The sequence below is a fragment of the Canis aureus genome, chromosome 17, assembly GCF_053574225.1.
Source record: "Canis aureus isolate CA01 chromosome 17, VMU_Caureus_v.1.0, whole genome shotgun sequence".
Taxonomy (NCBI): domain Eukaryota; kingdom Metazoa; phylum Chordata; class Mammalia; order Carnivora; family Canidae; genus Canis; species Canis aureus.
Window position 1 is genome coordinate 59,149,689 of NC_135627.1, and position 23,594 is coordinate 59,173,282.

The following is a 23,594-nucleotide window of genomic DNA, read 5'->3' on the forward strand; positions in this document are numbered from 1 at the left end:
ATCACCACTGTACTTTGGTTTACATTTACTTATATATACATTTTGGTTCTCTGCCTATCTTGTTGCTTTCTCTTCACTCCTTGAAAATGTTTGATTTCCTTTAATTTTCTCCTTTCTATTCACTTACTGCTTTCTGTGATGTATGGTCACTCTTGTTTTCTTTCACTTAATCATCATTTAAAAATATTCTTTCTCCTAATTCTTTCTTGATTTTTTTTAAAAGATTTTATTTATTCACTCACGACACACACACACACACACACACACACACACACACACACACACAGGCAGAGACAAAGGCAGAGGGAAAGCAGGCTCCATGCAGGGAGCCCGACATGGGACTGGATCCCGGGACCCCAGGATCACGCACCGGGGCCAAAGGCAGGCACTTAACAGCTGAGCCACCCAGGGATCCCCCCAATTCTTTCTTGAGTTGTCAGCTCTCACTTCACATCCCTGTACAGCCTAGTCATCTCATTTCTGAACTCCTTTTATTTCTGATTTGTGTGGTTCTTTCAAAGGTGTCTTTTCCTTATTGTCCCTTGACTTACTTTTAAATATTTAGATTAGCATTTTCATCTGCTTTATGGTCACATTTTTTCTGCTGTGTTTCCATTATGTAATGTAATGTTGCATGGCTCATTTTTATGGTTTTTTTCCTTACAACAACTTAGTATGTAGTTATATCATCGTCCATTTCACCAAGTATTTATGCTCTCCTTGACTAGGAAGAGACTTGTTTTGTTTTACATTGCATGGATGGACTGCAGTTTTAAAAAACTCATCCCCCAATTAAAAGACATCTCGGTTGTTTCCAGTTTTTGGTGATTACAAATACAACTGCTATAAATATCTACAGGGAAGTGATTATAGGTTTCATTTCACTTTTCATGAGAAAAGCATGTAATAGTCCTTGGGAAAATGCAAATTAAAATCACAATGAGATGCCATTACATATCCCATTTAATGGCTAAAACTAAAACAAAAACAACTGGCATAAAAGAGAAGCTAGTGGAGCTCTCTTACCTTGCTAGTAAACTTCAACCTAGGAGTGAGATTGTTAGGTCACATGATAAAGGTTATGTTTAATTTTATAAAAAACCATCAAACTGTCTGCCAAAGGCCTGTGGTATTTGCATTCCCACCAGCAAGACATGAATCCAGTAGCTTTGCATAGCGGCCAGAACTTCATATTTTTTTCCTCCTTTCTTTTTTTTTTTGGGGGGGGGGCACGGCGCATTCTAAGAGGTTGTGTATGGTGGTATCTCATTTCATTTCAATTACTATTCTATATTTTTCTCGTTTAACACATAATGGTGACCTTTCCCCAGTTTCATTTATAGCTGTATCACTGAACAGCTTTTGAAAATATTCCTTTTAACAGGCTGAAATATAGTCTATTATGATGCATGTGTAATAATTTATAAAATCATTCTTCTACCATTGGTTATTTTTTATTGCCAATTATTCCTAAATATAAAATTATACTGTGATCATAAAGCTTTGACTCCCATCTCCCATTTCAATAGAAGTTTCCTTACAAAGGGTCAAAGAGTATACATAGTTTTGTCTCTTGCTGCATTCTGAGATAAATTGCCTGATTAAATGTTTATTTCTTTAATCACAAGTTAAATACTTTTCACTTAAATCATTGTGCCTGTTCTTTTTGTGATCATGAGATCATGTTCTTTGCTCATTTTCTGTTAGGGTACTGCTGTTCTTACTTGATTTATAAGAGACAAATACGCTCTCCAAAGGTATAGATCTAACTTGAAATATGAAATGTATTTCAAATGAGCAAACATGCATCCAATACCAACTGCATGCAAACTTGTTCAGGACTCAGGAAGGCATCTTGCCTTCCAGGGAATTATTTTGTTTGTCATAGCCTGCGAGAAACAAGGTAATATAAGATATGCTTAAATGAAGAAATCTGAGTATAGGGCAAGAGGAGGTTGTGATTAAGTTAAACTTGTCTATACTTCAAAGAGGAAGTTGAGCTAGGCATCAATTACTTTCAAAGTTAACTGTGGGCAGTGAGAACCACTATAGAGCAAAAAGCATAAAACAAGGTAGTCCCTAGGTCTGCAAGTAATATAGGCCACAAACATAGTATTTGAGGGTCACAAGCTATGCACCTTACTCCTCCCAAATCTAACTGTAGTAACCTAATAGAATCATCAAAAGTTCATGACAACCTCACAGAAATGAAATTGTTAAAGATCTTTTTTGTGATAATACAACTTTTTAAAAATTAAGGTAGAGAATAGAACCCTACTCCTACCACCACTTGCAAGCGCTTCCTACCATGATATATTTGGGCCTTTAACTTGAGCACGAGGCATAAACACTGGCAGGAGGTGAAGCAGCCAGCTCCGCCGGTAACAGGCGGCTGGTGCTGCGATGGCAGAGAAACACGTTAGGAGCCTGGGGGCTGCTGACAACGTTTTGCAGCAAAACTACCTAATTGGTTCATATTTTTACTTAGGAAGGAGTTTTTAAATTTTATTTGAAAAAATTGGGAAGGGGAAGCCGTGGGGCACCTGGGTGGCACAGTCGGTTATGAGCCAGAGCCCCACATCCGGCTCCAAGCTCCGCACGGAGTCCGCTTGGGATTCTCTTTCCCCCTCTGCCCTTCAGGCTTGTGTGTACCCTCTCTCTCTCTCAAAATAAATAAGTACATTTTTTTAAATTGAGGAGATGGCAATTATTTTTTTAGTTATCACAGTTGCCAAACCTGTATCTTTACCAAAAAGTCAAAGGTGAGAGAAATGGGGGTTTTGTCAACAATACAGTGGCATATAAAACGTCAAGAAAATGAAAAAGAGGGCTTAAGTCAGGCGGTGGCAATGAACACAGAAAAATGAAAAGGAAAGCCGTTTTGGAGGCTGAAGCTACATATTATACAGTTGGGCAAATGGGAGAAGTAAGAGTTTGAAGTTATAAATCTGAGCCACTCAGAAGATACCTATACTGTTAATCAACATAGGAAACGTAAAAGATGGAGAGTTGCATACAAATTGAGTGGATCCAACTGTCCCAAAGACTGTGAGAAACGAGTGTTAAGGGCTTACAAGAGCAGAACTTGACATAAAATTAGGGCTTATTTGCACAAAAGGTATAGTTTAAGTGGCAAGAACAAATGAGATCATTACAAAGGGAGAAGTCATAGTAAAGGGAAAATTAGTTTTTTGATATCTGTCTTTAAAAAAAAAGCTTAATATATAATACCTCAGACATTTTCTCTTTAAGTGAAATAATCTGAATGTCCCACATGTTTATCTCACAAGAATTTTCTGTAGTTAACCGACACTCTCATGACTCAGGCATTCAATCAATTTCATTGATTAACAGAACACCACAAACGGCCAATGGTAATTTTGGTCTTCATACAGTTTTAAATCATTTTTTATCTTTAGTCATATTATTTAATTTATCCCTATGATGAACTGTATTTGTTAAAGACTGGAAAAGTGATGGCAAAATGCACTAATTAATGAGGAATACAGAAATATTCCTATTAATTTCAAAATGTTCCCCCAAAGTAACATTTATATGATCAAAATTACTACAAAGCAAAGCAAGGTGAGGAGATATTCCTAGTACTTCAAAAATAATTTTAAAAAAGGGAATGATTATTATACACAAATTTGGTTTTTCAGTTCATGAGGTGGGAAACACCTATCAGCTATTAAATGTGTTTTTTAATTAAAAAATGCTTCATTAAAATCTTCACTAATAAAATCATTTAGAGTCTTAAAATATCAGATAAAGAACTGCAAGTAAGATGAGAGCATTTTTTATTTTTTATGAAGGTAAATAGATTTTAATCGACATTCGGCCACAAAATACCACATTCAATTCAAAGGTATCATCAAATTTTTTCTAATTTTAAACAGCATACATCAATTGATAAGGGGAAAAAAATCTAAACTTCTGTATTATGAGACTGCAATGAAAAATAATCCTTAACAGACCAATGTTAAATCATTTTTATTTAGTCACTTAACATTGTTCATGCAAAAGTAATATTTAAATATTCTGTAAGGATCTTCAGATTATACATTATGAAATCTAGAGAACAGTATTTTTCAAAGGAAAAAATCTCGGGTTTACCTAGCCTATTATTTAAATATTAGTTATTTAAAATTACAGAAGATATTTATGCAATATAGTAAACTTAAAGTTGCAGTATTTTGACTTTAAGCAGGGTTAAAAAGAAACTAGAAAAGTGATAAATTTTTCTTCAGAAGAGATGCAAGGCATTGACAAGTTTGGTATTCATTTACTGAAACTGTATGCTTTCAAGGAAAATATGGCAAATACAGCATTATTACTTGAGGGTTCACCTTCATTATCTCAGTTTTTCTGTATGATGATTTCATAAAAAGACCTTACCCAAAAAAAGGGGGGGGGGGATTATGAACCTATCTAGAACATTATGTGTATGTAGAAACTGGAAGCAACAAATAAACTTGGTGCAAAGGAAATGAAAGCCTAGGTTTCTAGAAAGCAGGTTTCAAAAAATTCTTTTTATTCAGTTTCGCGAGAAAGAAATGAGAGCCACACCTTCCAATCACTGCGTCATTTTATTTATTCGTTCAACAGTTGCACTTTCAAACATATGCCAAGCATCATTACAGAATGCTACGCAAACGTTTTGGCGAACGTCTCCTGAGCTATTATGTGCTTTCTTAACCAAAGATCTCTTCCTTTACTAAGGTCACAGACACCTTCGCCAATCAACTCAACGCTGAGTTATATTGATACTTGAACTCTTGCAACTTAGGCCTTCTAAGGCTCAATGATTCAGAAGGCAAATTTTAAAAAGAAAATTAAATTTGTAATCGTTCGATTCCTGCTGTTTCTCTGACACTCCTGCCACAGAACACATGTCCTCTGGACCAGGTCGAGCTGTCGGTTAACAACCTGGATAGCTAAAAACTCAACTCGAGGCAAGTATCTTTATCTGTGCTTTCGTCCAATGCGTATCAAAAATCCTAATCACAAAATATCGGCCTTTTATCTGCTGGGTTTTCAGATCCGATACAATCTCCTACCAAATGAAAGAAAGCGTGCCGTCTCCTTCGATATAAAATTAAAAATAAATAAATAAATAAATAATAATTAAAAATAAAATTTAAAAATAAAAAATAAAAAATAAATAAAAAATAAAATAAAATAAAAATAAAAAAATTAAATAAGTTAAATAAATAAAATAAAATAAAAATAAATAAAATAGAAATTAAAAATTAAAATTAAAAAATAAAATAAAATAAAAATAAAAAATTAAAATAAAATTAAAATCTAAAAATAAAAATAAAAAATAAAATAAAAATTTAAAAATAAAAAATAAAATAAGTAAAATAGTAAACATAGAAAGTATAAAATAAGTAATATAAATATTAAAAATACAAAATAAAAATAAGTAAATAAAAATAATATAATAAATTAAAAATAAAAATTAAATTAAAATAAAATTAAAAATAAATCTAAAAATAAATTAAAATAAAAATTTTAAAAAATTAAAATAATAAAATAATAGCAATAAAATAAAATTAAAATAATAAAATAATAAAACACAAACCCGAGGAGTAAGAACAGGAGGTAATTCCTTCCTCCCTCCATCCCAGAGAGAGCTCAGGAGAACTTTCCCTTACAAGTGCCTCCCCTGGGCCCTGAGGAAGCCACCGAGCAAGTCGGGACGGACACAGAAACTTCTCCATCTTCAACAGGTCGTCACCAGGGAAACAAACGCTTCTGCCAACGTCCGTCCTCCCTGCACCGTTTCTACAGACACCACCGCTTGGGAGAACGGGGGCGGGGGGGGGGGGGGTGAGACCACCGCCGGCACGCGGGCTGCATCCTAACGCACAGGCGCGCTCCCCGCGCAGAGCCAGTCCCCGCGCTCATCAGGTGCTCGGCTGGGTGGGGAGCCAGCCCCGCAGCGGCCTGCCCGTCGCCCACGGCGGCAAACGACGGTCCCGTGCGACCCGAGGCCGCGGCGACGCACCCCCCGCTGCCGCAGCATCGACAGCCGCCACCTTGCTCCCTTCCGCATCCGGCTGTCCACCGGACCGCCTCCCCAGCGGGGCTGCCGCCCGACGTCCCGAGGCCGAGTTCCGGGGCGTCCGTCAGAGCCCCCACTGAGCCCTCACAACCCCGACGAACCGAAACCACCGGGGGTCCTCCTCCCCGCCATCCATCACCCTCTCTAGCCAGGGCCGTCTCAGCCCAAGAAAACCTCCCGCGCCCGGTAAGCGAGAAGGCACCAGGTGCAGGTGTGTGTCCCCGCCCCCCGCAGGACTCCTCCGCGCGGGGAGCCCCCTGAGCAGGGTCCCACCGCCGAGAACCCCGGTCCCGGCCACACACAAGATGGCAGCGCAACACCTACCAGAGGAAACAGCGGCGCCACCACTCCAGCGATGCCGGCCTCTGACGACTGCGAGGGTCCCCATTGGCCCGGCCAGAGAGCGCGAGACTAGGCGAGAGCGCCGCCAGCCAATCGGGAGGCGGCGCGCCGATCCGGCGCCGCCGCGCTGCCGGCGCGACGCGCGCGGAGCCTCTGAGGCGTGGACCTGGTGAGGCGTCCAACCAATGGGCTCCCGGCCAAGTAGTGGGATCGGCGGGCGTCCAGCTGTCCCCCGCAGGATTGGCGTTAGGTAGGCCTGGACGGGGGAGCTGGGGCCGGGTCTAGGCAAATGCTGAGGGGCTTCCCGGCCGGGGGGTCGTCTGCGGCCGTGAGGTCCCGTGGCGTGGAGTCGGAGAGGAGCCGACCCGCGGGGAGGGGGGAACCCAGCCTCGCTGACGGAGCGGGGTAGGCGGGCGGCGTGGGAAGAGCCGTGGTGCGGCCGCCTGACGCTTCCTAGCGCCCTGGGCCGCGCGGACCCCAGCGCTTCACGCCCCCCGCCCTTTTCCCTTTGACGCACCTGCAGCCCCAGGTGGCTGTAGGAGGGCCCGCGGGCGTCCCGAGGTCCCAGCCCCGCGTCTCACTTCCGGTCTCGGGGAGGGGGGGAGGGAAGGGAGGGGGGCGCGTCCACGTAACGGGAGGGGATGATTTCCTCAGCAGCCGGGAACCCGAGGCTGTCAAGGGAGCTGCGGGAAGGGGACTGCGGCGTAACAATCCCGAAGCACAACTGGGAGGTGTAGCCGCTGACCCGTGTCTCAGGTAAGACTTAACACGAGTCCTAAGTAAAGTAAAAAACGTTTGTCCCGAGGTGGCGGAGCCGGGAGGCGACAGTGAGGGCACCGGACCCCCGTGGACCGCGGCCCGGTCCGGGTGTAGGGGGCTGTGCTCTGAGGTAAGTGCACACCTGCCGGGAGTTCCCTGTGAGGCGGAGAGGGGGTTTTTGAAAAGGTGGAGTTTTTTTTTTTCTTTTTTCTTTTTTCTTTTTCTTTCTTTTTTTTATTTTATTTTATTATTATTAAAGACGGGGTGTCCCTGAAATCATCCTGCCTGGTTCCTTCCTGATTTTTTTTTTTTTTTTTTTTTTTTTTTTTTTTTGGTCACTGGCACTTAACGGTGTGACACCCTCCCCCCCTCGGAGCTTCCTTCTCAGAAAAACGGGAATGCTAATTTCCTCTCATGATTGCCACACAGATCGGTAAGAACGGGCCGGTTCCGCTTCCGAACCGGCCGGAGCGTGCCCGACACGTGATGGGTACTCCGGAAACGTTCGTTGCTCTCAGCGCGTCGGGCTCCCCGCATGGAGCCTGCTTCTCCCTCTGCCTGTGTCTCTGCCTCTCTCTCTTTCTCTCTCCCTCTCTTTCTGTGTGTGTGTCTCTCAGGAATAAATAAAATCTTAAAAAAAACAAAAACATGAGAAGTAAGTGATGGTCAGTCTCATAAAGAACCAGTTTTCCAAAAACAAAAAAAACGAAAGCAACCGTAAATGGAAGCTCCACACACACCAGCTGCTCTTCTCCAAAGTGAAAAAGTGTGGGGGTTTGGAGAGTTGAGGGCGAGGGAGGGTGGGTAGGTTGGTGGGATAGGAACAAATTGAAAAAATGCTGTTTCGTTCCAAAATATTAAGCCCGTTGTCTCTGGATGGATGATGAGGCTATGAGAGGTGTAACTTTTCTTCCTTAGGCTTGGCTGTTATTTTGCAGAGTGTCTTCAGTAAACATGGGGGTACCGTTCCCTTACTTGTAAAGTTTCGGAAGATAGGAATAACCCCTGTGAGCGTTTTCTTTAAAAAGTGATTAGTATAGGCTGGCCTGCTGTAGGTGGAAATACGCATTGGTAGAATCTTTCTAGAAAAGCACTTTGGGGGTGTGCTCCAAAAGCCTTCAAAATGGTCAATGCTTTTTTTTTTTTTTTGAAAATTATACACTTAAGTCTTAAACTAAGTGCACTATTACATTCCCTTTTTACACACTTAGAACCTGCAGATAGGGGATCCCTGGGTGGCTCAGCGGTTTGGCGCCTGCTTTCAGCCCAGGGTGTGACTCTGGGGTCCTAGGATCGAGTCCCGCATGGGGCTCCCTGCATGGAGTCTGCTTCTCCCTCTGCCTGTGTCTCTGCCTCTCTCTGTGTGTCTCTTGTGAATAAATTAAAAAAAAAAAAAAAAAAAGAACCCTGCAGATACCACGCACAATTCAGTCCCTGAGTCCCCCCCCCTTGTTCCCCCCAAACCCACACTAAAGATCTTGCTGCAGAACCTTTAAATCTTTTTTTTTTTTTTACACTTACATATTCTCAATGGGTTCATATATGCATTTGTAATTTTTAAAAATGGTGACCAGGGGAATCCCTGGGTGGCTCAGCAGTTGAGCGCCTGCCTTTGGCCCAGGACGCGATCCTGGAGTCCCAGGATCGAGTCCCGCATCAGGCTCCCTGCATGGAGCCTGCTTCTCTCTCTCTCTCTCTCTCTCTCTCTCTCTCTGTCTCTGTCTCTCATGAATAGATAAATAAATAATCTTAAAAAAAATGGTGACCAGTATCATACTGTATAATTTTCTAATTCTATTTGACAGTGTTTTTGAAGTATATACAAGTTAATTTATAGCTGCATATGTATTTATGGCTCTCTTTTTTTTTTTTATACCTGCTGGATAGTGTTCCAGTGTATGGCTGAGTTCTGCTAATGTAAAACATTTATTTTTGTCTCTTTTATTGGTTTTATATTAAATTCTATCTTGTTTGATAGGTACTATATAGTGCATTTTATTTGCGATTCTCTTTTTGATGGACGTTGGTTGTTCCCAGTTTTTCAACTTCTAGACAATGCTGCAGGGAAATCCTGGTATGTATTTTATTGTGCACATGTGCGATTCTCAGGGATAGATACCAGAAAGTGGGATAGGTTGGTTTTAAGTTATGAACGTTATTTTTTTTAATTTATTTATTTACTTGAGAGAGAAATAGCACGAGCAGATGAGGCAGATGATGAGGGAGAGAGGATCTCAAGCTGACTCCTGAGCACAGAGCCTGACAAGGAGCTTGATCTCACAGCCCCGAGTCTAACTTTTGTTTAAACTTTTTTTTTATACTTTTGCCTTTAATTGGGATTTCTACTACTTGAGCCTCTCTGATATTACCAGTTTTTCAACTTCTAGACCATGCTGCAGGGAAATCCTGGTATGTATTTTATTGTGCACATGTGCAATTCTCAGGGATAGATACCAGAAAGTGGGATAGGTTGGTTTTAAGTTATGAACGTTATTTTTTTTAATTTATTTATTTACTTGAGAGAGAAATAGCACGAGCAGATGAGGCAGAGGATGAGGGAGAGAGGATCTCAAGCTGACTCCTGAGCACAGAGCCTGACAAGGAGCTTGATCTCACAGCCCCGAGTCTAACTTTTGTTTAGACATTTTTTTTTATACTTTTGCCTTTAATTGGGATTTCTACTACTTGAGCCTCTCTGATATTAAGTCAATAATTTCAATTTGAAATTCATGTGAATTGTTCTGTAAAGTGTTTACAGATGAAGTGTTACAGCTTCACGCCCTGAGCTGAAGGCAGACGTTCAACCACTGAGCCCCCCAGGCGCCCCTCCATTTTCTCTTTTTAATTGAGGTTCGCCACAAGTTTTCTTTGTTCTCGATATTTTAAAAAATATAATACCTTTGCTTTTCAATTTGAAGTTCATGTGAATTATTCTGTAAAGTGTTTCTCTTTGCTTCTTCTATTGGTTTTCATATAAAATTCTATTTTGTTTGATATGAATGTTTCTATTTGCTGGTATGTCTTTTTCACGTACTGTAATTTCAACCTTTTGATGACATTTTGTGTGATTTAAGTGGGTATTTTACATTAAAATGTCATAGCTAGATTTTGCTTGCAATCCAGTTTTTTGAGAGTCCTTTACGAAGTTAGATTAACACATTCACCTTTTTTGTGATTATTAACAGTGTGTCCTTTTGTCCTCTTATTTACTGTGCTTTTCTCTTGTATCTTTTATTTTTCCATTTCTCTCTCTTTTTTTTTTTTTTTTTTTAAAGATTTCATTTATTCATGAGAGACACAGAGAGAGAGAGAGGCAGAGACACAGGCAGAGGGAGAAGCAGGCTCCATGCAGGGAGTGCCGATGAAGGACTCAATCTCAGGATTCCAGGATCACGCCCTGAGCTGAAGGCAGACGTTCAACCACTGAGCCCCCCCCAGGCGCCCCTCCATTTCTCTTTTTAATTGAGGTTGGCCCCAAGTTTTCTTTGTTCTCCATATTTTAAAAAATATAGGGGGGTGGGAGTGAATGGGTGACGGGCACTGGGTGTTATTCTGTATGTTAGTAAATTGAACACCAATAAAAAAATAAAAAAAATAAAAAAATAAAATAAAAAATAAAAAATATAATACCTTTGCATTTTCAACGTAGTTCTTAAATTTGTTTTCTTAACAATCTAAATTTAGTGTTGATATCCTCCCTATGAAGAACTTGACCTGCTTCTACTTAACTTATACCAATCTAGCAATAATCCCCTTCCATTTCCCTTGTATAATTTCCCACATTTATTTGTATTATTTTTGTTCATTTGTTATTAAAACCCATTTTTAATCAGTCTTTAGCATTAATGTGTTTTAGTCATTTTCTCATTTTTGCTTCTTATATCTGAGTACTTCTGTGTGTGTTAGTTTTTTTCACAAAGTTTTGGGTACTTTCTTCTTTCAGAGAGTCCCTAAGTGGCTTTTTGAATGTCTCAAAGTCTCTTCCCTTCCACTATTGAAAGATAGCTCGGCTGAAATGGCATTCTGGGGTCAGACTTACTTTTTGCCTTAACTTGCTGCATCTGGTATTTCTGATGAGAAGTCTGATTACTAGTCCGATATGTGTTTCTTTTAGATAATCTAGATTTTCTGGAAGCTTCTAAGACTTCATATTTTTTATATTTTAAAGCTTATACACAATTTGTCTAGTAGCATGTATCTTTATCTTGCTTGGTACTCAGTGACCCTTAATTGGTTTATGTGTTTTACAGTTTTGAGAAATTCTTGGTATTTATTGCCTCTTTTTCATTCTATTTTCTTCTTATTTCTTTCTTCTGTGTTCTAATGAATTACTCAGCTCAGTCTTCTAGCTTACTGCTGGCTCTTCATCTGAGTTTATGCCATTCATTAATTCAGTCATCTATTGAGTTTATTTAACAACTATTTTTATATCCAAGATGCCTTAATGATTGTTTTTCAAAATCATGTTATTGTATGGATGTTTCCTTCTTTAGCTCTTTGAGGATATTAAATACAATAACATTTGTTTTAAAATTATTTTCAGGATGTTCTGTTCTGTTGACTGTAAGTCCATCCTTTGGTGGGCTTGCTTAAGTCTCTTTCTTTTATGGTGTAGCTTTCCTCAGATATTTAATGACTTTGAGTTGTGTGCTCATCTTCTGTGAGAAAATTTGCTCTTTCTTTTGCTGTGTTCTGATTGTGGTTGGCATTATGTCTTCAGCTTCCCATCTGTGTCCTTTCCCTAGAGAGGTCTCACAGCTTGGTCCATAGAGAGTTCCCTTTTTGTTTTTAACATGACTATATTTTTTAATTAAAAAAAATCTTCTAATGTTTCTGTGGTTTGGTGTGTGATTGGGAGAAGAATTTATCATATGTTGGCTAACATCTTGAGACTGAGAATTCTTGATATTTGTGACGTATAGTTCCACCTCTAAGTGTATATCTTATGGAAATAATCAGACATATGCATAAAATATATTCCAGCATTATTCATTATATTGAAAAAAATAGAGATAATTTAAATGTCCAATATAGAGGTTTATTTACAGTACTAATTAATAATTTATGAAAATTTAATTAAGATTCTTTGGTGTACTTTAATACATGGATTGATTATTGAACAAAGTACATTATAACAGCCACTTAAAAGTCATATTATAGAAAAATATTAATGAGGGTGGAAAGTGCAAGATACGTTACCAATAAAAGATTATTAAAAAATTGTGTACACTAAAATCCAAATTTTATTTTAAAGTATATATACTGAGGGCAACCCTGGTAGCTTAGCGGTTTAGCCCCGCTTGCAGCCCGAGGTGTGATCCTGGAGACCCGGGATCGAGTCCCACGTCGTTTTCCCTGCATGGAGCCTGCTTCTCCCTCTGCCTGTGTCTCTGCCTCTCTCTCTCTCTGTGTCTCTATGAATGAATAAATAAAATCTTTTAAAAAAATAAAATAAAAGTATATATACTGAAAGAACTATAATAATTGCTAATATTTATGGAGTCTTTTGTATGTGCCAGCCACTGTTCTAAGTAATTAAATCTTCACAACAACCCTTTGAGGTAGTTAGCGTTACCATCCCCATTGTAAAAGTTGTTGTAAAGTATTTATAAAAAATAAGAAAAGCTTAAAAATATTTATAAAATGGGGATAGTTTATGTGAATTAATATTTTAAATATGGATGATTCTTAATTTCTCTGTAACTTTGTAATTTTGATATTTTACACATTTTTCCATTTAATATGTATTCTTGTTTCTATAACAGTGTATGTTATTTTAAAAGATAAAGCTGTTGTTAAAATAATCTTTTTTTCTTATGTATTTTATTCTTTGCATATACTTACCAATCTTTATTGTTTTCTTTACAGAATGTTTCATGCATCCATGGACCAAAAGATGGAGTTGGTTTTTATTTTTAAAAAGATATTATCAATGATCTGAAGTTGCATGGACTTGGCATCAGATGGGACTAGTGGTCATTTTTTAAAGTTTCTTCAACCACAGTTACTATTTGAAAATTCAAGCGTCCAAGAATATTGGGTTTAGAATTGGCATAATGATGTATTTTCTCTGAGGACTGCAAATTTCATAGAGACCATAGTTGGATGCCAGTTGGATTCCAATTATATTCTTCAATCAAAGTGATTCAGTCCTTTGAAAGTTAATTTTGAAGAGTTTTATGTTTATGGACGACGCCAGAAGATGGGAGAAAAAAATGGTAAGTTTGGAAACCATTGTTAAACATTATATTTTAAAGTGTATAGACTACTTAATGAAGCTGAATTGTGGAACTTCCAAGGTTTTTCGCTGCAAGTGACTGTTAAACATTTGAAGGAATTTAGGACTTATTCTCATGTAGTCAACAATTTTGAGTCTTTATAATTAATTGTATATATAAACCTAAGTTCTTTAATGTACTTTTTTACTTTTTACAAAATACACTTTATTCTTTTAGAAAACCTTTAGATTCACTTTTTAAAGAAAAGTTGACAGTACAGAAAATTCCCCTATCTTCTACATCCAGTTTTACTTATGATTAACATCTTACATTTGACTGGTACATTTTTTGCAATTCATGAACCATAATATGCATAATTAAAGTGCATAGTTTATTCATATTTTTGTAGTTCGTACCTGATGTCTTTTTCTGTTCCAGGATGTCACATTATATTTATTTGTCATGTCTCCAAAGGGTTCTCTTGGGTATAATAGTTTCTCAGACTTGTGTTTTATTTTGTAGTATTTTGTAGCCAAGTATTTTGTAGGATGCCCCTCTTATTGGAATTATTAATTGATTTTTTTTTCTCATGATTAGAGCAAGGTTATAGGTTTTTGGGAAGAAGAGCATAGAGGTAATCACATCAAAGGTATTTGTTATCAACATAACATTTCTCTCTTGTGGATCAGAGTCAATTGTAGTGTGAAATCTGAATGCATATCTGAGTTTTATTACACTCTTACGTTAAGGTCCATTGGTCCTTCTTGCACATTGAATAGATCTTTTATGATTTTATAATATACATTAGCCACTTGGAAAATAATTGGATCAGTAAATTACGCAGATTTTCCAGATGTTGACACATTTCATCATATAATATTTATTTATTTATTTATTTATTTTTATTTTTTTTAATTTTTATTTATTTATGATAGTCACACACAGAGAGAGAGAGGCAGAGACATAGGCAGAGGGAGAAGCAGGCTCCATGCACCGGGAGCCCAACGTGGGATTCGATCCCGGGTCTCCAGGATCGCGCCCTGGGCCAAAGGCAGGCGCTAAACCGCTGCGCCACCCAGGGTTCCCATCATATAATATTTAAAAGTCACATTTGTTAATATTGCTACCAATATCATCAAAAAGTGATTAATTATAGAGAAGCTATGAGGCTTACTATGGTATATGCAAGGTTTACAAATTTCCAATTTTAGCTTGGTAATGTAAATTTTATCATTAGCAACAAATGCTGTCGATATTGAACTTCAGATGGTAGGTTCACTTGGTGCTTTTCAGAATCTTCCCATCTAGATATCTACCTCAAATAAAGATAAATCCCTAGTATGGAACATTGATTCAAGAAACATGTTAACAACCATTTAAGTGCTTTCACAAATAGTTTTATCTAAAACCAGTGATTTTTATTCATTACCTGTCAGTGAAAAACTTAATGATTTTAAGGATTCTGGAAGGTCCTTCAAAAAATACTTGCCCACTTAGCTGAATGATATCTAAAATTCCACAATTAGAAATTAATTTCTTTCACTGAAGACTGTATTCCCTGTTTAATTGTATATGGTAAATTTTACTTTTACATCTTTAAAATTTGTATTTAGTGTGTACTGTGTGTGTATATATATGTACGTATACATATATACTACATATATATTTACTCTATGTAGTAATTTTATGCTAAAAGCCACATGCTTATCCACACATCCAACTCCATTAAGTAGATGTTATTCCCATTTCATAGATATGGTCCAACAGCTTAACGACTAGCAGTGCTGGGATTCAAACACAAATGCATCTGAACTCCAAAGTCTAGGTTGTTAATCACCACTTCTGTTTTTGTGCTGACTCTTGGTTTTCATTCTTTTTTTTTTTTTTTAATATTTTATTTATTTATTCATGAGAATACACAGAGAGGAGAGAGAGAGAGGCAGAGACACAGGCAGAGGGAGAAGCAGGCTCCGTGCAGGGAGCCCGACGCAGGACTTGATCCCGGGTCTCCAGGATCACGCCCTTGGCCGAAGGCGGCGCTAAACCGCTGAGCCACCTGGGCTACCCTCCTGGTTTTCTTTCCACCTGTTTGCTCCTTCTTGGTTTCCATGATTCTCTTTTCTTACATTCATTGCTCGTATATCGGAGACCCTCTTCTCATTGTATACATTCTCCCTAATCACATCTACTCTGTGATTTAAGCAAGCATTTGTGTGCCATTGACTCCAAAATCCATGTAATTGGACCAGATCTTACTCTGGAGCCTGTGTATCCAGTGTACTTAACACTACTTAAATTTCTCACTTGTCCCATCTTTATTCCTTATCTCTATGAGTACCATTACTATGCCCAAGTCAGAAACTTAATAACCTTTCTAAAAAACTAACCACATCAGAAGATGCTTAAACTTTTTGAGTGGATCCCATAGTCTTTCATATAAAAAGAGAGTTGCTCTCTTCTGCAGAGTGAAATAAGTCAATTGGAGAAAGACAAATACATGTTTTCACTCATATGAGGGATATAAGAAATAGTGGAAGGGACGGAAACTGGGGAAAACTTAGAGAGGAAGACAAACCATAAGATACTCCTCTAATTGGAAGACAAAGGGTTGCAGAAGAGGAGGGTATGGCGGTTGGAGTAACTGGGTGATGGGCACCGAGGAGGGCACCTGATGGGATGAGCACTGGGTGTTATACTATATGTTGGCAAATTGAACTTAAGTAAAATACTAAAAATAAATAAAACTTAAAAATGGAGTTGCTTAGCATGGCATGAAAAGCTCTCCATGTCATGGTTCCTCTACTTTTTTTTTCTTTTTTTTTTTTTTAAGATTTTATTCATTTATTTATGAAAGACCCAGAGAGAGGCAGAGACACAGGCAGAGGGAGAAGCAGGCTCCATGCAGGGAGCCCAATGTGGGACTCGATCCCCGGACTCCAGGATCACTCCCTGAGCCGAAGGCAGACTCTCAACTGCTGAGCCACCCAGGTGTCCCGGTCCCTCTACTTCTGAAGCATCATTCCTTATCCCTTTTGTCCTCTTATATTGTGCTTATTTCAGACCTTGAAACCTTGTCTGAGATGTGCTATGGGGAGTTTAAAAGTAGGCTTGGTCTCATGTAGGCATCAAGCCAAGGTGTCAACAGGGAACCAACACCCCTTCTGAGGCTGCTGTGGCGGCATCATCCCTAATTAGTGAGAGATCCCTTTTGGGTAAGGTGACTTTGTCAGGGAGACTTAGAACTATACCCAAGCCTTTTATAAAGATTCTCACCTTGCTGCCAAACTTAAGAGGTTCAGGGTTTAATTTTTATTAAGAAAAATGTATGTTTTTGTGAACTTACTAGGTTCTCTGCTTATTAATTGTCCCAGTGGCTTCTCAAGTGATCTTTCTGAAGTACAATAGTTGTTATGTCCCTCTTTTGTTTAAAGCTCTATTCATTAGTTTTGAACATCTTATGTATTTTAACACTTTAACATATAAATGAATTTTAACATTTTAGGTATTTTTGTTACTTTTAAACATGGTAGAAATGTGAGATTTGCTTTTTCCAGTTTGTCTTTCTCATATTTGTTTTCAACTTTGAATTATTTCTTCCAGGAAAATTTTTTTAAGTAAGCTCTACCCCCAGCATGCAGGTTGAACTCAAGAGTTGCATGCTCTGCTGACTCAGCCAGCAAGGCACTTATCTTTAGGAATTTTTGATGAAGGTGTTCACTTGCTGAGCATCTGAAATATTGCCTCATCTATATAGCTACCTATAAAAAGTTTAAACATTATTTTGCTTCATATAATTATTTTTAAAATATAAAAGATTTTTAAAAACATTGTTGGACATACACAGCAATTGTTGAGATGTTTCTTTTTTTTTTTTTTTTTTTTAAAGATTTTATTTATTTACTCATGAGAAACACAGAGAGAGGCATCGACACAGGCAAAGGGAGAAGCGGGCTCCCTGCAGGGAGCCCGATGTGGGACTCGATCCCAGGACCTTGGGATCAAGCCCTGAGCTGAAGGCAGATGCTCAGCCACTGAGCCACCCAGGCGTCCCTATTGATATGTTTCATTCTATAACTGTCCACTTCCATATTCAGTGGAGATTATATCCCTGAAACTTTTAAAATGCTTATGTGTTTATATATGTCTACCACCACCTTAAAATGAAGCTGTTCCTTTTGTTTTCCAGGGACACCAGAAATAGTATCACTGAAATTTTTAACGTATTTTTGTTGGCAGAAATAAGTGAAATACTTAGGTCATATTCTTTGTTTATAGTTCTTATAAGGAAATAATGATCAAAATTTTTTTCCCTCAAGGTAAATGAAGACCAATTAAATTTTAATATTATTTAGAAACCAAGTGGATTCTATGTAACATGTGCCTTAGGGAAATTATAGTCCATTTCTATTGAGCACTCAAGCTATTCACTTATTTTTATTTTAGGTGATGCAAAAACTTTCTGGATGGATCTGGAAGATGATGGAAAAGTGGACTTCATATTTGAACAAGTGCAAAATGTGCTGCAATCACTGAAACAAAAGATTAAAGATGGGTCTGCCACAAATAAAGGTATGGAGTACAAAAAACATTAAATACATTTAATGCTAAATATTAACCAATGGCAATATAGTACAATTCTATGTCCACTATTATTCATTTTAAAAGTCAAAATTTTTTTTTTGTTTTCTAAGAGCCTACCATGCATTCTGTTTCTTTTGTGTTTGTGCTCTGCTTCTGTAAACACTTGATTTTACCATATATTATAGACACTTAGTAAAAATGGGTAAAGATGATTACTTTGAATAACAGCTGCTGTGAATTTATCTCTTTTTCTCTCAGGCTACTTTGCTGTCCATGTTTTCTTTTTCTCTGTAATTCTTTTTGAGGCGGGGTGGGCATTGCAGGAGTAGTATCTGCTCATTATACAACATTTAGTACATTTGGAAAAATATGACAAATTACCCATCACTGCATCACTCAGACACCTAGTGTCTTTTAAAATATGAAAGCACATTTGACTATATTTTGCCTGCTTTAAACAGAATTTGCCTTACTAGTCTTCTGAAAGCAGAACTGCACTCTACATAGACAGCTAGCTCAGTCAGCCAAATTTTTATTTTTCCTGTCTCTTAGTTTTCAACCCTGGTTGGAGAGCCTTAGACTTTTATGTAGAAACCTCCTTCTTTGCCTCAGGATGTAAGATTTTCAAGCAAATTGTCTTTTAGACCATTCTTAATATTTTTTGGATATTCTTATAGACATTAATATTTTGTTTGCTTGTCCAAAAATAGTATTGTTTTTCATTTTGTTTTATTTTATTATTTTTTATTTACTTATTCATTAGAGACACAGAGAAAGAGGCAGAGACACAGCAGAGGGAGACGCAGGCTCCCTGCAGGGAGCCTGAGGTGGGACTCAAACCCAGGACTTTTAATCAATGCCCTGGGCCGAACTCAACCCCTGAGCCACCGGGGCATCCCATTGTTTTTCATTTTAATATTCTTTTTCATTCCTTTCAGGAGTCAGATCTAGTTTTGAATCTAGTTCTACCACTTCCTTGCTGACTTGACCTGGAATATATAATGTTTTGGGGGGTTGTTTTTGTTTTTTTGTTTTGTTTAGAGAGGGAGAGAGGGGGGCAGAGGGAACAGGAGGAAGAGAATTGTAAGCAGGCCTCACACCCAATGCAGAGCCTAACACAGGGCTCGATCTCACAACCCTGAGATGATGACCTGAGCTGAAATCAAGAGTTGGGTGCTTAGCTGCCTAGCCACCCAGGCACCTTGGTATAAATAGTTTAACCTAAGACTCAGTTTTTGTTTCTAATGCTGGTAATTGTCATAAGAACCTCTTAGAGGAGTTAATGAAGATTAAATAAGATAGTTTGTAAATTGTTTAGCACAGTAGCTGCCACCATGAATGAAAGTGATGCTGCTGATGATTGTTTTCATACTTTTTTATTTTCCTTAACAGAATATATTCAAGCAATGATTCTAGTGAATGAAGCAACCATAAGTAACAATTCCACATTGATAAAGGGTATGTGCATTTCTAATCCTAACCTTGGGTTTTCTTTTATTTTCTTGACTCGAAGCAGGCTTAATTGACTAAAGTATGTCAGATTACCTAAAGATAAGTTAAAATGAAATGTAAGATCTAGGGCATCCGCGGTGGCCCAGCGGTTTAGTGCCGCTTTCGGCCTAGGGTGTGATCCTGGGGACCGGGATCAGGTCCCACATCCGGCTCGCTGCATGGAGCCTGCTTCTCTCTCTGCCTGTGTCTCTGCCTCTCTCTGTCTCTGCCTCTCTGTCTGTCATGAATAAATTGGTAAGATTTAAAAAAAAAAAAAAAAAAAAGAAATATAAGATCTATATTGGCAAATTATATAAGTCAATTTCCCTATTAAATGAAAAGTCCTACCCATCCAGAGATAGGAAATGCACATTCTTCTGAATGTCCTAGGGAAAGAGTAATGTATCTCTTCTTCAGAACATTCTAAGACTGCAAACTATTATAAACCCACTTTGTGAGAAAAACAGTACTAGAAAGGTATATTCCAGCATAGATATAAGTTAGTGTAAGGATTTTTTATTTCTAGATTATTATTAGACCATTAGTCTTGCAAACTGTAAACAAATTCATTTTAGAAGGGATTGATCAAAGATAATATCCCAGAACTGAGAAAAGAAAAATTAAAAAGTTTTTTTTATCAGAATCACTCTCCTATAAATCTTTGTGTCTAATTATCTAAAATCTTAAGAAAGTGCTTTACTGAATTTTAATTAATATTGCTAAATATTGTTAACAAATTAGAGTAATTTTAACTGCATAATTTGTAGCATTAAGGTTTTAAATCTCTGAAAATATAACTAGCATCATCAGTCTATTTTTTAAAAAACTTTATGGTATTCAAAAGTACTCTCTATTTCAGTAGTTAATGTATAGTTTTAGAAGGGTGGATTCTTTAAGAAAACAGCTTTTGTCAGTATCTTTCAGTAGCACTTGGAATCAACATACTCAAGAGATTACACTAGTTTTGCAAGAGGGGCTTTAAAATGTGAGAGGAGGTAAGAGGAAATAAGTGGGTTTTTTTTTTTTCTGAAACAAATTATTTCTTACTATATGAAAGTAAATTGGGTTTTGGTTTAGGGTTTTTTTTGTAATTTCCTATTTTTATATAGTTCATTTGAAATATGAATTTATCAAAATACAAGTATATGTTTGCCAATGTAGAGCAATATTTGTAACTAAGTAACTGGGGAGTTGTATAATTAATATTATTGACAAATACAAGGATTAAGAACTTCCTAGGAATAAAATTTCATGTTAGTATTTATTTTAAAAAGAATAGTGGGGGAAAAAAAAAAGAATAGTGAGACTGAGAGAAACAAAAAGACTTGGTGTCAAAACAAGCTGTCCCAGATAGAACCTGGATTGCCCAAACCAGTAATTACCTTTATTTTCCTTGCTTGTGTATAACTGTAAATATGTGCTGTGTCCCCAAAGGATTGGATACTGTTTTCTTGAGAGGAATTATTATTTCCCCTTTCCTCCTTTATCTAATGATTAATTTTAAAATCATTTTTTTCAGTAAGTCTTATTTCTAATTATGTTTATATACATTTATTCATATTTGTTTGGTTTTATGTGACTCATACAAAGAAATTAGGAAAAATCAAATTCTTAATTTGTAAAACTTAATTTTTAATCCAGAATTATAGTCCTTATCAACTATCAGATTTTAAAGTTTTCTTTACCTTGATAATTAAAGAGGAATAATTATTTTCCAAGTAGCCAAATAGTGTTCTCTTTTTATAACTTAAGCTATTCTTTTATTTACTTAAACTTTTCAAACACTTTTTTTTTCTGCACTAAAGGACATTTGCAAGTTAATAATCTAAGGCAGGATGAGAATCACTTTTTTTCTTAAAGTCCATTAGTGCATAGAAAAGAACACATTTAAAAAATACCTTTAGGGGCACCTGAGTGGCTTAGTCAGTTAAGCATCTGACTTTTGATTTTAGCTCAGGCCATCATCTCAGGTCATGAGGTTGAGCCCCGTGTCAGGCTCTACACAGGGTAAGGAGTCTGCTTAAGGTCCTCTCTTCCTCCCCCTGCCCTCACCCCTCACAAGCATGCTTTCCCTAAAAAACGAGGGTGGGGGAAGACATACGTATATGTGTGTATATATACACATATGTCTTTAAACCATAGAATATTTCATACATCCATTTTTCAAAATAAAAACAGGAAATCTGTAACTTCTCGTTAAATACACAGTTTATTGTAGTCGTGTTAGTAAGACTAGGTGACATGGAAAAAGAAGAGACAAGACAGATAAAATTAAGCACAGAGAGATAGAATGAGTAATATGAAAAGTCAAATGGAAATATTAAAAGAGGTAACCAGATACCCCACCCTCCAAAAATGAAGGTAGCAGTTGAAAAATGAGAAAAGTAAGAGATACATAAACTTTCCATTTTGTGACCTTTTAGCAAGAGTTATGTTATTTTTTTTAAAATGCAAACAGATAAGGATAGTAAATGATCACCTTAAAGTTGATTAAGGGGATCCCTGGGTGGCTCAGCAGTTTAGCGCCTGCCTTTGGCCCAGGGTGTGATTCTGGAGTCCCGGGATCGAGTCTCACATCAGGCTCCCTGTAGGGAGCCTGCTTCTCTCTCTCATTAATAAATAAATAAAATTTTTTTATAAAACGTTTAAGATAAATAAATAAAGGTTGATTAAAATTCAGATTAAGTTCAGGCCAAACTAGATTTTCTCCGATAGAAGTCTCTCTATCCTAAGTCTTTTACTTTATCCTATCTTATTTTCTTAGTGTTTTTGAAAATATTGACACCTAATTTTTTGGCTTAATTTTAAAGTCTTACTATATTTGTAGATTGAAGGGCTCCAGATACCTCTAATCACTAAAGATATTATTTAGATTTTACAGTAAATGATTTTTAACTTGGTATACTTGTTACTCAAACATTTGTATTTTCTTCACGTAGATCATATATCTGTGACTCAGAATGAACAGGAAAATAAATCAGGTTCATTGCCCTCTACATCATATGAAGACTCCTTTCCAGAAGACTGTACATTTCTGTATGTATACAGGTTACATTTATTTGTTGTTAATACTTTTGCTACTAGGAAGAGATTTACTCTTTTTAATCATTTGATGTAAGAATAGATAGAATATATAAAAATTTTTTTCCCCGTCCAAAGCTTTAAAAGTTGTAGATTTTATGTAGGATAAAGTTTCATACATATGTCATTTAACAAGCTGTTTACTTATTAATATCTCTAGGTAATCAAGTCTTTCAATAAAATTTAGTTTAAGATTTCTTTGTGTAGGGGATCCCTGGGTGGCTCAGTGGTTTGGTGCCTGCCTTGGGCCCAGGGCGCAATCCTGGAGTCTGAGGATCAAGTGCCAATCAGGCTCCCTGCATGGAGCCTGCTTCTCTCTCTGCCTGTGTGTCTGCCTCTCTCTCTCTCTCTCTCTCTCTCTCTCTGTGTCTCTCATGAGTAAATAAATAAAATCCTTAAAAAAAAAGTTTTCTTTGTATAGGGGTGCATGAGTGGCTCATTCAATTGAGTATCCAACTCTTCATTTCAACTCAGGTCATGATCTCATGGGTTGTGGAATCAGAATGTTGAGCTCTGCTCTCAGCGAGGAGTCTACTTGCAATTCTCTGTCTTCTTTTCGTCTGCCCCTCCCTCCACTTGCATGTGGGTGTACTCTCTCAAATAAATAAACCTTTGAAAAAAAATTGTATAAATTAGTTAATGTACTGAAATCTATCAAACTGGCAATTTAACTAAAAAATTATTTTTCCTTGATTACTTCTTTATTTTTCATTATTTTTTAAAATTTTATTTTTTAAGTAATCTCTATACCCAATGTGGGGCTTAAACTTACACCCCCTGAGATTAAGAGTCAGATGCTGTACCAACTGAGCCAGCCAGGTACCCCTGGATTATTTCATTTAGAGTATTGGAAAGGTGTAAACAGTATTTCTTTCACTATCAGTTCAGCTTTTCAAATAGTTTAACAGCTCTAAATTAGTACCAGAAAGCTTATGAGAATAGGCTAATTTTTTCTGACCTTTTCTTTCTCCTTTTACCATTTCAGTACCATTTTGTAAAGATTCCTTAGCATAAGGTAAAATTGTATAAAAGGAAATATGACATTCTGACAC

The 23,594-nt window shown here is 37.3% G+C and overlaps 2 protein-coding genes across 18 annotated transcripts in view; one reads left to right on the plus strand and one right to left on the minus strand.

Annotated features, from left to right (window-relative positions):
* Positions 1-6,546, minus strand: part of CAB39L (calcium binding protein 39 like) — a 106,646-nt gene extending 100,100 nt beyond the window's left edge. Inside the window, exon 1 of one of the 4 annotated variants that reach the window (XM_077855794.1) lies at positions 6,395-6,546. The gene's annotated coding sequence lies outside the window, so the exon portion shown is untranslated. The remainder of the gene's footprint in view (positions 1-6,394) is intronic. The other 3 variants (XM_077855791.1, XM_077855787.1, XM_077855788.1) reach the window with 3 other exon arrangements.
* SETDB2 (SET domain bifurcated histone lysine methyltransferase 2) overlaps positions 6,504-23,594 on the plus strand; it is a 55,151-nt gene continuing 38,060 nt past the window's right edge. For 6 of the 14 annotated variants that reach the window (XM_077855774.1, XM_077855776.1, XM_077855773.1 and 3 more), the window contains exons 1-6: positions 6,504-6,662; positions 7,070-7,168; positions 13,040-13,389; positions 17,833-17,958; positions 19,363-19,428; positions 22,401-22,497. In XM_077855774.1, the coding sequence (XP_077711900.1) occupies positions 13,374-13,389; positions 17,833-17,958; positions 19,363-19,428; positions 22,401-22,497 (305 nt within the window). In that variant the 5' untranslated portion in view covers positions 6,504-6,662; positions 7,070-7,168; positions 13,040-13,373. Of the gene's footprint in view, positions 6,663-7,066; positions 7,169-7,217; positions 7,306-10,446; positions 10,639-13,039; positions 13,390-17,832; positions 17,959-19,362; positions 19,429-22,400; positions 22,498-23,594 lie in introns of all 14 variants that reach the window. The other 8 variants (XM_077855766.1, XM_077855767.1, XM_077855769.1 and 5 more) reach the window with 8 other exon arrangements.